General features: G+C 42.1%; 1 protein-coding gene across 4 annotated transcripts in view; it reads left to right on the top strand.

The window, feature by feature from the left end:
• Positions 1-16,986, top strand: part of NEK11 (NIMA related kinase 11) — a 216,306-nt gene that overhangs the window by 29,538 nt on the left and 169,782 nt on the right. For all 4 annotated transcript variants that reach the window (XM_037061295.1, XM_037061294.1, XM_037061296.1 and 1 more), the window contains exon 3: positions 16,777-16,942. In XM_037061295.1, coding sequence (XP_036917190.1) covers positions 16,777-16,942 — 166 coding nt within the window. The remainder of the gene's footprint in view (positions 1-16,776; positions 16,943-16,986) is intronic.

Here is a 16,986-nt window from a genome sequence, read left to right as displayed (position 1 = left end):
GGAGCACCTGCAAAGTGGCCGAGACCCAAGGCTCCAGCGTGTTTGGTCCGCTTGTTCAACCAGCCATGAATCCCGTGAAGACTGCATCTCTCCCATATAAAAAGGCTGTCGTGAGAGCCTTCTTGTTGCCATCTCTTCACATGAGTTTATCTGATGGGCTGAAATCATGATATACCACGACTAATCGCTTCTCTCTGATCTACCAATCAAAAAACCCTCTTGGAGAAAGAAATTAGGTTAATTTAGTATGGCTTCTTCTCCGTAGCCCATGTGAGCCCCTGCTGGCCTTGCTTCATGTTCTAAATGCAGACAAGCCATCTGTTCAATCACCAGGCCTCAGTTTTGCCAGAGATTCGTGTCTTTATTGCTCTGCAATTTCTGGAAGTTTTTTTTGTGAAAATCGGACATGTGCTTTTGGAGGGTCTGGGTTGGCAGGAGGGCACCTCTTTCCTTTTTCCTGATCATTTGTGTTATCAACCTTGTGATATCCGTGTGCAGCTCATTTGGGTCCAACTTTGTGAACTCAGAAGGCAGGGTCCCACAGTGGGGAGGTGCCCAGGATTCAGAAGTGGGGGTCTTAGTCTTATTATTATGGGGTGGCTACTCTCTGGACTCTGTGCCTCTAAGCAAGGGTCTTAACTTGCTTATCTCTCAGTTTCTTCGTTTCAAAAGTGAGGATTATAACAGTGTCTTAGCACAGTGCCTGGTGCCAAATGACTGTTCGTTATGTGGCATTTGCTATTGTCAAAATTAACACCAGTATTGCCATGTTAGTGGTTAGATTTTTCATTTGGTTATCTCATATCTTGTTCTTTGGTCCTCTTTTTAGGATATTTATTTCGTTCTTTTAAGGTACATGATGCTTTCTTATGGTTTGTAATAATTTGTCTCTGTGCCCCCCCTGAATTGCAACCCCCTGGAAGGCAGTGGGTGCTCCTCAGACAAGTGGGGTGTTTTGTACTCCAGGCTCAGGCACTCTGTACACATGCACTGAGATGAGAAACCAGAATTAAGGTAAGAGTTGAGAAGCTTTTATTAAATTAGACATCAAAGTATATTATTCCATATGTACATTGGAATCCTGTTTCTGAACAAATTCGATATAAAATCATCACCGATGTCCTTTTTGAGGTAACTACCATTGCTATGTGACTAAAATGAAAACCAATTTATGTCGTGAAGGTTCCAGAGGTTGGAATACCCTGTTATAATAGGCAAGAGTGACATCTATGACATTATTGTCAATAATAGCAACAGTAGTAATAGTAGTAGTAATCACACATCCTAAGAAGTTTGGAATTAAATTTGAAGTTCAACCATAGCAGCCATTTTTGGCCAGTATAGTTTTGTTCTTCTTTTCCCTCTTTCTTATTTCCACCTACTCTTGCCAGTCTCGGCCTTCTATTTTATTATGTAAGTTATGTCGAATCCTCTGTGGGGTGAGGCAGAGCATAACTACGTGAAAGTGATAAATTGGGTAGCAAGGCACGTTGAAGTGTCCGTGAGAAGCTGTACCTAATCACCAATGGGAACAGAACAAGGGGAAGCAACACAAACTGCAGTTTTAAAAATATGGGCCAGTTTTTACATATGGGGGGTATTCCTAGTGGTGTTTTGGCACCGACTGGGGTTTTGGGGTCCTATTGATGTTGGCTGTGGGCCATTCTCAGGAGGGCGTGTAGTCAGGTCTCACAGCCCTTCTGGGTCCCAGTGTCCTCGTATGTGAAGTGAGGGTGCCGCACCATCAGTGGCTCCCAAAGCTTTGTTGTCAAGTCAGATCTCATGCTGCCTGGGGTGGGAGGGGGACGTGTGTCCTCGATCTCGGACTGCTCTTCAAACCCACCCTCCCCCAAGCCCCTAGAGAACTCCGGGGCTCGTCCACACTCGCAGCCCCGGCAGTCTTCTGGCGCCCTACAGGTTATTATCCTGGCTGTTCAAAGTGTGCTCCCTGGGCTGACAGCTTAGGGCATCACCATGACCTTGTTAGAGACGGGCACTCCCAGGCTGCCCTGGACCTGTATTGGAACACCGGTGATTTGTATGCGAAGCCAGGGTGGAGAAGCACTGCTCTTAAGATCCTGTTTCCTTTCTTCGAAGCTTCTTCAGGTATCACACTTTCTGAGTCTAACAGTTCTTTTTTCTTTTGTTGTATGGGCATGACAACAGTTTGACTTATTGTCAAATGAATTACAGAGTCTCTAGAAACACTGCTGGTGGAAAGCCATGCTCAAGACTTTTTTTAGTGTCCTTGGCTCAGGGTTAGGACCAGCAAAGGTGATCTCCCGTGCAGAGTTCCTATGGGCTCCTTGGGCAGGTAGGACAAGCTCTGCATGGCCATCTCTGTGAGATGCAGTAGCACGCCGGTTCCAAAGCACTGTGTTTAGCCAGGCTCCCACTGCCCTCCTGACTCTGAAAAATGAAGCCTGTGTAGTGAGAGACAGGCTAGCCACATGCCTCCCGTCTCTTCCTCCTCTTACACAGTCCACAGTACCTTTTTTTGTGCGTTACAAATCAATGACTAAATCCATAAGCTGTCATTCAGGGAAACTAGATCCTTTCTAGTAGTAGATTCTAATTTGAGCTCTGTTGAGAGGTTAAGCCCTGGCTTTCTCTCTCTCTCTCTCTCTCTCTCTCTGCACTACTCAGCAAAAATATAAGACCCAGAATCAGCTGCTTAAACTGTCTAATGGAAGAATGTTAATACAGAGCTCTTTGTTCCCCTTCCTTTCCATCTCAGAATTAAATACGATGACAACCTGCTTTATGCTATAGTTGAATTAAAAAGACAGTTTTAGTGTGAGTCCATATATTACAATGACCATGATGATGAAATGGAGACTGAAATTTAGAAATACAAACTTTTTTGCTATTCGTTTGTCTTAATGTTAACTGGAGGCCAACCAGCACCTACCTGCTACTAATAAGATTGGGGGATTTTATTTCACTGAAACCCTAGATTATTTGCCTGGATCATAATTTTTAAAATATTTTATTTATTTATTTTTAGAGAGAGGGGAAGGGAAGGAGAAAGAGTAGGAGAGAAACATCAATGCGTGGTTGCCTCTCATGTGTCCCCTACTAGGGATCTGGCCTGCAACCCAGGTATGTGCCCTGACTGGGAACCGAACCAGTGACCCTTTGCTTCACAGGCCTGTGCTCAATCCACTGAGCTACACCAGCCAGGGCTGCCTGGATCATAATTTAATTGTACTTCAAACGGGGCTTATCCTTTTTCAGTTTTACATAGTCAAGAAAATAGAGTGCCTTGGCTGGTGTGGCTCAGTGGAATGAATGCCAGGCTGTGAACCCTAAAGGTCACCGGTTCAATTCCCAGTCAGGGCACATGCCTAGGTTGAGAGACAGGTCCCCAGTGGGGGATGTGAGAGAGGCAACCACACATTGATGTTTCCCTCTTCCTTTTCCCTCTCTTCCCCTCTCTTGAAAAATAGATAAATAAAATGTTTAAATAAAAAAAAAGAAAATCAAGCTAATTGGTTTTTGTTGCTTCTTAAAACTCATTTTTTCTCTATATCTTAATTTCATGGTAGGCTTTGCATCAATCTGGCTTTCTCATTAAAAGCCAAACTACTGGTATTTTCCTGTAACGTTCAAAACGAAAGCTTGACAAAACTTATGTGTTAGAAAATTGCATTTTCAATATTAACCTAACATTAATTGTAAATTTAGAACATATACCGATCATAACAAAAGCTAACCTGATTATGTTTGGTAAATTATTCTTTCATATCCTTATTGACATTGTCACGCTCCTTGACTTCCTTGCTGACGTAAACGGGGTCTTTGCTCTAAGCCCAGTGCCTTTCAAAGTGTGACAGAGTGAATGAATGATTTGTTGCATTAAGTCTTATCAGTTTTAATTATTTTCTTTATTGATTTGTAGAGAGGTCAGTGTGTTGTCCCACTTATTTATGCATTCTTCGGTTGATTCTTGTGTGTAGCGCTGGACTGAACCTCCAGCCTTGATGTATCACCACATGAGGCTCTAGGCAACTGAGCTAACTGGCCAGGGCTGTTTTTGTTTTTACGGCATGTTACTACTCAACTATTTAACAATGTTAAGTCAAATGAGTTTTGCACGATTGGATGTTTTAAAAACTGGCCTTCACATACACAAAATCGTATCTGTAGAGTTATAGTACCTAAGATAATCTCAAAAAATATAGATGTCACCACCTTGCTAGGAAAGCTAAGTCCTGAGAAAGCTTATCTCCCTCCTTTGTGTGGTCTTATCCCAGACCTTGAAATATGGGACTCTATTATTATAGACAGTGGCTCTTGACTATTGGCAAGATTTTCCATAACACTCAAGTGATAATGAATGAAAAACAGACATATTTTCTTATATATATATATTACTTTTTAAGAATAATTTTTTAAAAGATTTTATTTATTTATATTTAGAGGGGAAAGGAAGGAGAGAGGGAGAGAAATATCAATGTATGGTTGCCTCTCCTGTGTCCCCTGCTGGGAACTGGCCTGCAACCCAGGCATGTGCCCTGACTGGGAATCGAACTATGATCCTTTGGTTCACAGGCCCGCGCTCAATCCACTGAGCTACACCAGCCAGGGCCAGACATATTTTCATTAGAGTTTTATCAAGAGCAAGACCATTATTCTATTCTATTCTGTTTTTTGTTTTGGTTTTCCCTTCTCTAATGCTAAGGAGGGGAAGAGCAGAGTTGGGACCAGGATTTTTCATTCTTTGAATGATGGTTTGAAAAAATGAAAAAAAAATTAAGCTGTCTTGTTACTAGACACTGAAGATCTCTATACTGAGAACAGAGTGGAGGGGGAGCAAAAGGTATAACTTCAAAATTCTAGAAATTTATAAAATCCATTTTAAAATTGGAAAGGAGGTGGAATAAGGAAACAGGATTAGGGAAACTGGGTAGCTTTGTGCTTCTCTTGGGCAAGGTCCTTGCAGTGGGAATCATCTTTGAGATACTGTCAAGCATCCGAGCAAAACTATTTTCTGGGTTAAAATACCTTTACCATTTTCTTTATGCTAATGTTTCTGTCAGCTCCAATGACTAAGGTAGCGTTTAGATAAGGCTATTTCAGCAAGTTTGTTAGGAAGCAAATTTATATAAACTTCCATTTTCTTATGGATGCCCAGTATATAAGCTGAAGTATTTCCACACGGAAAAAAGTCATGCGTGGGAGTTGTGATGCCCACTACTTTTGCAACAGTGCTTGGTGTGCTTTTGATTTTGATCATTTAATAGTCAGCAAACATTTAGAACATGCACTGTGTGCTGAGACTTATGCTGGGGTACAGAAATGGACAAAATGTAATTATTCTCAGTCTGAGGGTGAAGCCCAACAAATAAATTATGAAAAAGTGTAATTGTTGAAGTGGTAGTAGCAATGGTGGAGGTAATGGATGAGCTGAATTTTGAAGGGTAAGGAGTATGTACGTTTGGTTGCATTCAAACACAGCCAGGCGCTGGCAGTTCCACAGTGAATAAAGTGAGACCTGGCCTTTACGGTGCCTTCACTGCAGTAGGAGGGCTCATATGTTGCATGCTGTCACAGGACACATAGAGGAGAGGGCCCTACTTTAGCCCTCAAGGGGCCGAGAAAGACTTGTAGATAGAACCTTCCCACAATGCCTCAAAATCAATAAATGTCATCTACAGTTCTTGGAATTTTATTTTACCTTCTTCTAAAAATTATAGACCAACCCTGTGCTTCTAACACCTAATGACTTTATTCTTAATTTCCTAAGTTTGAGACTTCAGACTGTGTAAAAACAAAGTAAATCTGCATACTAGCAATTTTTCCTATTTCTAGAGAATTATAGAAAAAGGCGCCTTTATTAAAGTATATTTTCTTTAATTTGGGGCAGAGCATTAGAGAGGAGGTGAGATATTTTAGGAACTCTTTTTTTCTTGGTCTTTTTCATCTCAAAGGTTTTTTTAAATTTCTATATTTTTCTTTTTTTAAAGTCATTTATTCAATGAGGATTTATTTTTAATCCTCACCCAAGGATATGTTTATTGATTTGAGAGAGAGGGGAAGGGAGAGAAAGGGAAACATCGATGTGAGAGAGAAACATCGACTGGTGGCCCCCCCACACCCACCCTGACCAGAATCAAACCCAAAGCCTTTAGGTGCATGGGGCAATGCTCTAGCCAACTGAGCCACCCAGCCAGGATGATGTGTTTATTGATCTGGGGGGAGGGAGAGAGAGAGGGAGAGAGATGGACATCTATGTAAGAAATATCCTTCAGTTACCTCCTGCACATGACCCAACTGGGGACTGAACCTGCAACCTAAGTATGTGCCCTGACTGGAATCAAACCCACTACCTTTTGGTGTATGGGTGAAACTACAACCAACTGAGGTACCCAGCCAGGGCTTGTTTTCATTTATTATTTATATTTATTTTTTGATTGCTGAATTATCCATGCCCTTTACTTGGCTCTTTTCCTCCTTGCCACTCATTTTAGATTACCTTCTGTTTGCAATCATAACTCCTGTACCTAAAATCAAGAGAAGGAAGGGAATGGTGGAATTTTAATCATTTTGAGTCTCGATATTTTTTGATAACTAATCAATTTTAGACATATGAGAATTTAGCATTAATAACTAAAATTATGTTTTCAAATTCTCTAAAGAAATACCATGCTTTAATTTCCAGATTCACTAATAACAAATAATTTCTAGTCATTTATTCAAAATTTTTTTCTCACTGTAGATCCATTTTATATAGTTCATTGTGGTGTATCATGAATTTTTGAAGATTCGTACCAATGTCCAAGTGCAAAAGAGCCACGCTATACCTTTTCCAGTTGAAATCAGGAGATTTAGTGCTCTGTAAATAAATAAGGCCCTTTGTTCTCAAGGGGCTTTGTTCTAATTTTGATGTACAGCACAGCCAAGCCTAACTTCATGCTTTGGGTTTTCACAGCCTTAATTGTGTGCGAATGAGTGGAGTGTTTACTATGCTCTCCACGTCTGCCTCTCATCTCTTCTTTACAAGTCTCCCCTTTCTTTGTGTAGCAAAGTGTTGGTATCAGAATGTCCTCAACAGTAAAAAAGACTCCTCTAACAAGAAGTCTAGCGAGAGAGTAGGTCTGGGGTTGACAGAGTCGGCACTTGCATCATAAGGAACTTGGTGTTTTCTCTTTTCCATCATTTAGCCTCTCAGGGTGGCCTCTTTCATGACCCCAGTTGGCTGCCAAAGTTCGAGGAGTCACATGCAGATAACATGAAGAGGCAGGTTATCCTGCCACGCTGCTTTTCATCAATGAGAAACATCTCTCTTAGGAACCCCCAGGAGGCTTTTCCTCACATCCCATGGGCCTAAACTAATCACTGGCAAAGGGCATGGGATTGCACGATAGGCTTAGATGGGTTATGATCCCTCCCGGGTGCTGGGGAGTGGGCCCTCCACTCCAGAGCATGTGATGGTGGACGTGTAGGGAGGTGGGTAGACAGCCAGCAGTGTCTCTTAAAATAATTATGCTGCATTATTCAATGACCTTACTCATCTGCATAAATAAGAAAAATAAATTTCCTGACCACTTGTCCGAAGGTGTGTGGGAAGAGGAGCCATAAATGGTTTTGAGGGGGAAGTGAGAAATGGCTCTACTGTGTTGCTGCAGGTAAAGAGAACTTTTAGAGCCTGTAGAAGAAGGCCCAGAAAGCTGTGGTTTAGAAATGGCAGGGAAGTAGCCACCTTGTAGTGAATGTATGAATATAAAGGTTCTCCCAGCATGGCCAGAACAAATGCTGGCTTTTTGCAGACCCCCAGGTAATTGATACTCACTGATGGATTTCTCGGTTTCGCTATACAGACTCTCCGGTCAAGCCCTGGGAGAAGGGCTTTGCACACCGAGCAGTTAGCCTTTTAACTCTTCTCCATGTGTCCTCTAAGGAGCCGTCTGGAGAAGGGCTGGATGCAGTCCGTCCTGCAGGCAGTCCCGTTCTGGTATCAGCACCAAAGATCCCTGCAGAGAACCCGCAGGAGCACGGTGCCGCTTCCAGCCCCGAGACGGTGCTCGAGCCACTTCTGTTTTTTGAAAGATTTATGCCGATGGAAGAGTCATGAAATTTACATGGTTATTAGGTATTTTTTATTCAGGCAATATTTGTCTTCAGACCTCCCACTCCTGAAATTTCTGTTTACTCTCTCCTGTTACTTAAGGGGGAAAAAGGCAACTTGCATAATTTGTTATGGTGCCAGCATTGAAACACCGCATGGAATTTGACACCACAAATGAAAATATAATCTAGACAGGAGCCAAGAATGGCATATTTGCCAAACAAAAAATGTCCAAAATACTTCTACTCTTATTTGTTCTTTATTAGCTTTATATTGCTTATTCTCAATTATTTATTCTTTGTTATTACCTGTATGTAATACTCCTATATGCTGCTAATGTGTTTCTAAACTAAATCATCCTTAAAAAACTTAGGAAATAGAATTTATCTATAGGTTATAATTGATTTGCAGTTGCATTATTCAGTATTCAAGACATCTTATTCCGTCTAGCCAGCTGCAGGAGTATCCTAGCCATCTTCAGCAGTATTGATTGATAAAATAGACCAGAATTTAAAACAGAGGAAATTTTCTTTATTTTTATCCCTGTGCAAGACGTGCTGGTGTTCCTTGGACAACTGATATTTCCTGTGCGTGGACCCAGCCTCCAACTGCCAGCACCTGCGGTTCATTCAGCCTGAGGCCTCTCTCTGGCCATTAGGGCCCCATACTCCAGCAGGCTGGAAGACTGGGGGTGTTAACACTCCCAGGGAGTAGTGTTAACCAAAAAGGAGCTGGTCCTTGACCCTCGGGCAGGGTAACTCAGAGGTGTGTTTTACACCGGCTCTGTGGAAGTAAGCCACAGGTGCCCACACTGTCAAAAGATAGTGCCCACTGTCTTTTGACAGTTCCTCACATTATTTAAAATCTTGTTATATAAAGCTTACATGCTTTTTTTTTGATAAAAATGGGTATACATAAATGAATGCTTGGGGAGGAAGAAAGGAAAGAGTGGTTTGTGAACCTGCTAGTTTTATAGATGTTTTAAAAGGATACCTTCTTGCAACATTTTCATTCCACACTTCATCATGTATACTGTGTGTGTATGTGTGTGTTTGTGTTATTCTAAAGAATGCTAAATAGATATAAAAAGTATGAGTTTTTTTGAAGTAGTTTTAAAAAAACAGTTACATGCTAATTAACATTCGCAGCCTATTCAAATAATGCAAATACAGACATTCATCTATTGGGTGTTGATTGTACAGGGCAAATAGAAAAGAACAATCAATTAATTGTTTGGTTACTTGGGGCCCAGCTGGGGAAAGGCGATTCAGAATAGGACAGAGTATTTCCATGTGCAAATGTGAGCCTGCTGGGGTTCTAGTCTACAGGTTTGGCCTTTTCTTCTCAGAGAGGTGTTGGGGGAGTCTATGCCCTACCCCTAGTTCTGTTATTGCATTTATCATAAATGTTCAAGTATTTTTATTCTTATTGGCCTCCTTGATGAGACTGAACTGTCTTAAGAGGGCAGGATTTTTAATCTTTCTTGTCTTTGTATCCCCAGCACCTAGCATTGTGTTTGGCTTACCAAAGGCAGTGATGAGATAGTAAAGTAACTGAAGTGTAGAATTGTCTATTGTTGGGAACCATTCTGCCTGGTTTCAGAAATTGAACTACCCCCCAAGTCTAAGGATGAGTGAGTGCCCTCCGGAATTTGAGCCACAGGAGACAAAAGCTTGTCTCTGATAGCAAACGCTGCTTCAGCTTCTTCCCCCTGCACCCAAAGCATAGTCAAGGTTGATGACGGGTAAGACCCCTCACAGCGAGGGGCAACCTAATCCAGACTTGATCACTTGGGTGGCCTTCATGGAAGGACTTGGGGGGCTGTGACAAAGAGGGAGCAATAGACCCTTGCCCCCCACCTATGTGACATGGCCCGAGTCCCCATGTTCTCTGGGAGAAGCGCTTCCTGGCTCTAATCCACTTAACCCTGAAAACCTGATGGGGAGGGGTGCAGCTCCTTGCCTTGCTAGAGTGGTATCCGGAGTAATCTGGCATAAGAAAGAATTCCTAAAAATCCTGTGAAAACTGCTTTGCTAAGAGTGCTTTCATTCATATGTTAAGGGTCCAAGCAGGAAATGAGTATGTCTCCCAAAGTTTCTGCAAATTCCCTTTCATGACAGACACTGACTCAGAGTAAGCCCCCAGATTTCTTTGAAATGTTATCTACTGTTTGATCCTTGCTGCTCTATATTCCTGTGTATTACAACCCAATAAAAGCCCCTGGAGGAAGGGGCTCCTGGCCTTTTTCCTCTGAGAAACTGGCCACCTCTCCTCCCCAAGCAGGTCATGTCTTGGTAGTGTTTACTTTCATCTGTGGCAGACGGTGGGACTTGAGGGCAAAGTTGCTCCCGCAGTCTATGTTAATGTGTTTGGTAATGGCTGTCAGGAGCCTTGTGTGGAGTCTGAAGCTGGGCTTGGCAGGAGTTTGCTCTTCAGTCGCCGATGTTTGCCATAGGCACCTGTACTGTACCGAGATGTCATTTGAGCCTCTACTGTGTTCTAAGCCTCTGGCACACGCCTTGTGATCAAGGGTGAAGGGGAAAAGACCAGATGAATGGGGATTCTAGCCCCAAATGAGCTGAAGGCAGGGATTTAATTGTTAAAAACAAGAAGAGCCGCTCATAATTATGGCATGATGATAATCCATAAAATGTTTATGTTCTTTTTCTTTGACAGTAGTCATTAAAAATATGTTTTTGAATTGCTAAGAGAAGCAAAAACAGCGGAAATAAAATAATTTTATCTTGTATACGCTTTACTAACATCTATCATTTTTCTTTCAGCTAGTCTGTAGGTACCTTTAGTTCCTGCTTTTTCATTTCCCCCCCTTTAAAAATTTGTATGAATTTATACAAATTTATATAGATAAATCTGTATTATTATAAAATGTATAAGTACATAATATATCATCTGTATATTGCATTGTGTGCTCATCACCCAAAGTTTAGTCTCCTTCCGTCACCATTCATTTAACCCCCTTAACCCTCTTCAACGTCCCCCACCCCCTTTCCCTCTGATAACCATCACACTGTTGTCTATATTGATGGTATTTTTTGTTTGTTTGTTTTGCTTTTTCAATTGTTGCTTTATCTTTTACATACCACTTAGGAATGAAATCATATAATTCTTGTCTTTTCCCATCTTATTTCACTTAGCATGATATCTCAGGATCCACTCCTTGTTACAAATGGCAGCATTTCATTTTTTTATGGCTGAGAATCATTCCCCCAGATCATGTACTGCATCTTCTCTGTCCAATCACCTACTGAAGAACACCTGGGTTGTTTCCATGTCTTGGCCACCATGAATAGTGCTGCAACGAACGTAGGGGTGCATATATCTTTATGAATAAATGATTTCAGTTTTTTCGTGTAGGTACTCAGAAGAGTCATATGGGTCAGACGGTATCCACTTTGAGGAAACTCCGTACTGTGTTCCATAGTGGCTGCCAATTTACATTCTTGCCAACAGTGTATAGGTCCCCTTTTTCTCCACATCTTCTCCAATACTTGTTATTTTTGTCTTGGTGATAATTGGCTTTTCCATTTTTTATCAATGTGCCAGTTTTTGAAATACACGTCACTCTCTGACATTACATTTTCACACCCTTTACATTTTAAAGTTGTATGCCATATTAAATAATGGCATGAAATAACTTTCAAAATAATGTTTCCCACTGTCGTGATATTCCCACCTGTAAATGAGAAATACTGTGACCTTAAATCCCTTAGAAAATCTTAGCGTTTTAAGACTCAAATAAATATATAAAAATTAGCCTCATGAGTCAGGTCTTCGGAGGTTCAATTTTCATTATTCCAAAGTGTTTACAGTGATTTGTGTTAACACCTAAATGTGCTTATGTCACTTATAACTGCACTGGTCAGGACTCCCAGGTGTAGATAAGAGCATCCGCCCTCTGCACAGGTTAAGCAGAAAAGCATTTGTACCAGAATACAGACAAGCACAGTGGCAGTGGGAGGGCAGCGGGGGGCAGACTGACGGCTAAGTTTCCAGAAACATCAGCCAGAACCACACCACGGGGATGACCTGCTGCCACTCCCCAGGGCCGTGCTCGTTCTTGAGACACCTGTATTAGCAAAAGGGAGGAAGGGAGGCCCTGTGTCCACCCTGTTTCTTCACACAGCTCACACCCAAGGCAAAGTCTTGGATGGGTGTAGCTGACTGGTGGAGGCCAAGTTAGATGCTGGCACCCCAACCCAAGGAAGGTGGAAGATGTGGGGTTTGTTTGTTGTCTGTTTTCATGATTCTGGGGAAGACAGCACCCATTGTCCAGGGATCTGCTCCAGTTGTAAAGAGGTTGTTTAAAGATGCTGGTGCCACAAATGACAGGTGTCAACTATGGTACTGTCTCATGAAAGCAGCAGCAGGCAAATCCTGCAAATTGTTTGGCCTCTACTGTTTAAAAAAATGTGTAGCAAAAAGATGGAAATACACAGAAATGTTAATGATGAATTGTGATTAATACTTCCCTCATGCTTCATCTTAAAAAATTTCTATAATGAAATTATATTTCCTTATAAATTAGAAAAAATGAGAGATTACCATTTGAAAAAGAATTCATTAAAATAATTGCTGCCTTGCTAGATGAATAAAAACTCTATTTTAAAAGTCCTGAGCAGATTTATTTTTCTCTCTGTTGAACAGATAAATGCTGAATCAAAAAAAAATCAAGTAACCAAAAAATTACTTTCTTGTTTAAACTGAGGTTAAATCTGTTTCCTGTGGCATTGCCCTAAGTGGGTGCACTGGCTGGTAATCACATTCGAGAGTCACGGCATCCTAAATCAGGGGGGCCTCAGTCATCACTTACCTTCACTTTATAGCATTTGTCTGAATCTGAAGTTTTTAAAAATACAAACATACATATATACACACATTTGTGCACACTTATTTGTTTAGTACCTGTCTTTCCCAGGAGACACAAGGGCAGGGACTGTGAGTGCCCAGTGCCCACTACTCCGCAGACACATGGTAGGTTTTTCCTCTACACTTGCAGTGCCTGGTTGTTGATGGTAAAATCACAAGGGAAGGGAGCATAGCTAGTTATCTGTAGACCAACTGGGAAGTCCTCCAGCCACACCAGTTGACTGGCTCTCACTGAGGTGATTGTGGCTGCATGGGACATCTTTCTGCCCCTTCCTGCAATCCCCACTGGAGATTCTAGAGCTGTGTTAGGCCCATTGGCTTATTTTCCCCTTGAAGACCTTTTTTCACTCCTGGCTTCTCCTGAACACCAGGAAACGTGAGGGTCCTGCTATTGTCTATGGCCTTTTTTGGAAAGAGCACAAGACTTCTGTGCTTAGGATCCCCTACCCATCTTGGAGTTCTATTCCTATACCGCTCTGTGGACCTGGCCAAGGGTCATGACCTTTTTTCAAGGGCTCAGCAGTGCCTGACTTTCTTGCCTCCCTTCATCTGGTCCAGAAGCTCTCTTTCTCACCTGGGGGAAGGGAGAGCACTCACCCACTGGTCAGGTGTTCCTCCACATCTTTTCTCTTTGGTCTGGTCTCTTCACTGGAAAATGAAAAGCAAGGATTTGAGTCATTCTCCATAGCTTATGATGTTACCTTTTCCCATTTACTGCTGCTTCAATGGGGAAAATGTGAAAGGATGTGAGGAAATCTGGGAAAAAACAACCCTTGCTTAACATCTCAACAATGTCATCTGTCCTATTTGTATGAAAGGTGGGCAAATTCTAAGGGAATGGAATTAGCTGTGGTTACCCCAGATTTCCAGTGTCATTCTCCAAATTTTGTCAGCTCACTGCTGATTCTAGAAAGAAAGAAGCATAACACTCAGGAGAGAGAACAGAATGTTTGCAAAATGAGTCTGCTGGGATATCCGTTTTTGCTGCTGTCATAAACTTCTTCTGAACAGTTGAGAGTCTGATAAAGTAAATATCTGCCATGTTATTTAGGAGAGGGGGACAGGCTGAGAGCCACTCAGCAGGTGACAAGCCGTCCTTGACTCGGTAAGTTCCCACACTTTCTTTGGCTGACGCGGATCTCATCTTCTGGGATGTGCAGCGAGAGCTCCCTCTGTCAGATCAGTGACGCAGCTTCAGGTGAGGGGGGAGGTAGAATGATTCCGTGTCAGCCAGAGACGGTTGTACTGGATAGCACCTGTCTTATTGTCCTACCTGCCAAGCCATGGGCAAATCAGGTTTTATGCTTTGTCATCAGGCTGCCAGGTGAGGCTCAGGTAACTGTATGTAAAATCTCATGCCCTGCCCTGGCTGGTGTATCTCAGTGGATTGAGCACCGGCCAGTGAAGCAAAGGGTCGCTGGTCCGATTCCCAGTCAGGGCACGTGCCTGGGTTGCAGGCCAGGTCCCCAGTGGGGGACACATGAGAGGCAACCACACATTGATGTTTCTCTCCCACTCTTTCTCCTTCCCACCCCCTCTCTCTAAAAATAAATAAAAAAATTTTTTAAAAATCTCATGCCCTCTTAGACAACGGTTGATGTTTGCAAGGAAAAACAAGCATGTTAAACCTTTTCATAGCATTTGGCCCTGCACAGCAAGAGAATATTACAGGTTTGTGTAAGGCTTTCTATTGTCTTGATTGGCTTTGCGTAGTGGCAGTATTGTAGCCAATGAGGTTTATTGTCTTGCTTAACCACTGTGGCTTGTATAACTGCATGTCAGTTGGGGCACAGTAGTTGACTGGGAAAGCACCGTGAAGACACCATTGAGCTCTGCCTGCTGCTTTGTACTCTTAAGAAGTTACAGCAAAATACAACTGCATATGTCATTTCAAGCTCTTTGTAGTACACTAGCAATTCGAGATGCCAATTTTAATAACATGGGATCATTTTTAAACAATTTCTTGAAAGAAGTTTTTCCCTAACATAAGTTACCAAGCAAGCATTTCTCTAGAATATACTTCATTATCAATAGGAGCCTAATAGGGTATTCTGTAATTAACAATACCAACGTGAAAGCACATTTAGGGAAAGAGAACCAAATATTCCAACTTTCTAAATTGCAGTCACTGTTAAAGACTTGCAAATGCTGGAGCAGAGTCCGCGAAGTCATCCTTTCATTGTGGGAGCAGTGCTGGCTGTGGCTGTCTTTTTGGGGTGGGGTGAATTCAGAATGGGAGGGCCATGAAGAACATGTAAAAAGAATACTGGATTTTTATATTTTTCAACCAATGTTTTAAGTTGTCTTGTTAGTAACTTATTTAACCATATTGTTTTGCAACTTGTCAGTTTTTTGGGTAAGCGTTTGACTTAGTTTTCCTAGCAAAGATCATTTTCACACTTATCCTTCATCAGTTTGTCATAGTTTAGTCACAGATTTACAATAATGATCACAACGAGCATAAACAAGTGCGAGAACAAACACAGTGACTTGGGTAGGCACATGCCGGTCAACTGAAGGACACAGAGGGGGTGCCAGAGCATGCCTCTGTGCCCAGGTGTCCCCTTGGGGAGAGGCAGCTGTCCGCGTCTGTTAGGGGGACCCGAGGGCTCTGGTTAATCCATGAGTTGGTTAAAGGGCCTTTATTTAAGAGAGCTTCTATGTAAGTACAATTTCATTGATATGCATAGGTGGTAACTCTTAAAGAACTTTTGTTTGGAAAGTGATTTCTAGTACAGGTCCTGCAGAGCTTGCCTTCATTTATCGCTACGGCTCACCCATAGTCAGTGGGATCTGTGTGCACACTAATTGGCGCTCCGCAGTCCTTCTCCCCGGCAGTCTAGTTTACACTCCGGTCCCGTAATTGGCTTGTTCGGCAGACTACTTTTTTCTTAGATGGGAAGAAACAATGTTTCGGTCCACTACTCATTGAGTTATTACAATTTTTAAATTAATAATTTGGAGATTTAATGAGTTTTTGTTCCACTTATATATGCTTAAGATCCTAAATACCTCTGAGAAGGTCTTTGGATTTTTTCTCTTCTCATAATATCCATAATAATAAAGTATGCTATGCAAAGAATAGTTTAAAAATAAAATATGTAGGCATTGTCCTATTCATAGATTTTGGAAAATTTTAGAGCTTAGGAACAAAGGGAAGCATGTGTGTTGTGTGTATTGCACACACAGGCAGGGGGACACAGGCAGAGGGAGAGAGTCGGGGAGAGAGAGAGAGGCACAGCAAGAGTAAGAGACAGAGAGACAGTGACACATTATATTTATATTACATTTCATTATATTACGTTATGTTTGCGCACAGAGAGACATGCACACACACAAAGGGACACAGAGGCGAAGAGATACTGACACCACGATAAAGAGGGGAATTGAAAAGCAGAGATAGAAACAGAGGAAAACATATGATAGAGAAAAAACATGGAGAGACAGAAAAAGACAAACAGAAACAGGGCCACCATGCAGATAACAAGGAGAAGTGGAGATATCCAGAGAGACAGAGGGGCACTGTAATGGCGATGTTCCCTCTCTGCCCTGTTTGCCCCAACTGTAGAGCCACAGGCGTGGAGGTCAGAGGCCTGGGGAAGCCATGTCACTGGCTAGGAAGGAGAGGCAGGCCCAGGCACCACCTGGAGACACAGTGTTGTAACAGGCAATACCAGATGTATGAGTAGGTCACAGCCTGGGTATTAATTAGATGGCCCTGCACCACTTGTTTGGATCTGTTAAATGTGTGTGTGTGTGTGTGTGTGTGTGTGTGTTTCTTTTAGCTCTAAATGTATTAAAATTTTTTTTGGCTGCAGAAAGGTATTGAAGGAAATCTCTGTTGGAGAACTCAATCCAAATGAGACTGTGCAGGCCAATTTGGAGGCCCAGCTCCTTTCCAGGCTGAACCACCCAGCCATTGTCAAGTTCCACGCAAGCTTTGTAGAGCAAGATCATTTCTGCATTATCACGGAGTACTGTGAGGTGAGAGTTTCCTTCTCTTCTTGAAATCTTAATAAAACTCTGTT

This window comes from Sturnira hondurensis, unplaced genomic scaffold, assembly GCF_014824575.4.
Source record: "Sturnira hondurensis isolate 20B ecotype Veracruz unplaced genomic scaffold, ASM1482457v3 Scaffold0013299, whole genome shotgun sequence".
NCBI lineage: Eukaryota > Metazoa > Chordata > Mammalia > Chiroptera > Phyllostomidae > Sturnira > Sturnira hondurensis.
This window is presented reverse-complemented; position numbering and strand designations above follow the sequence as displayed.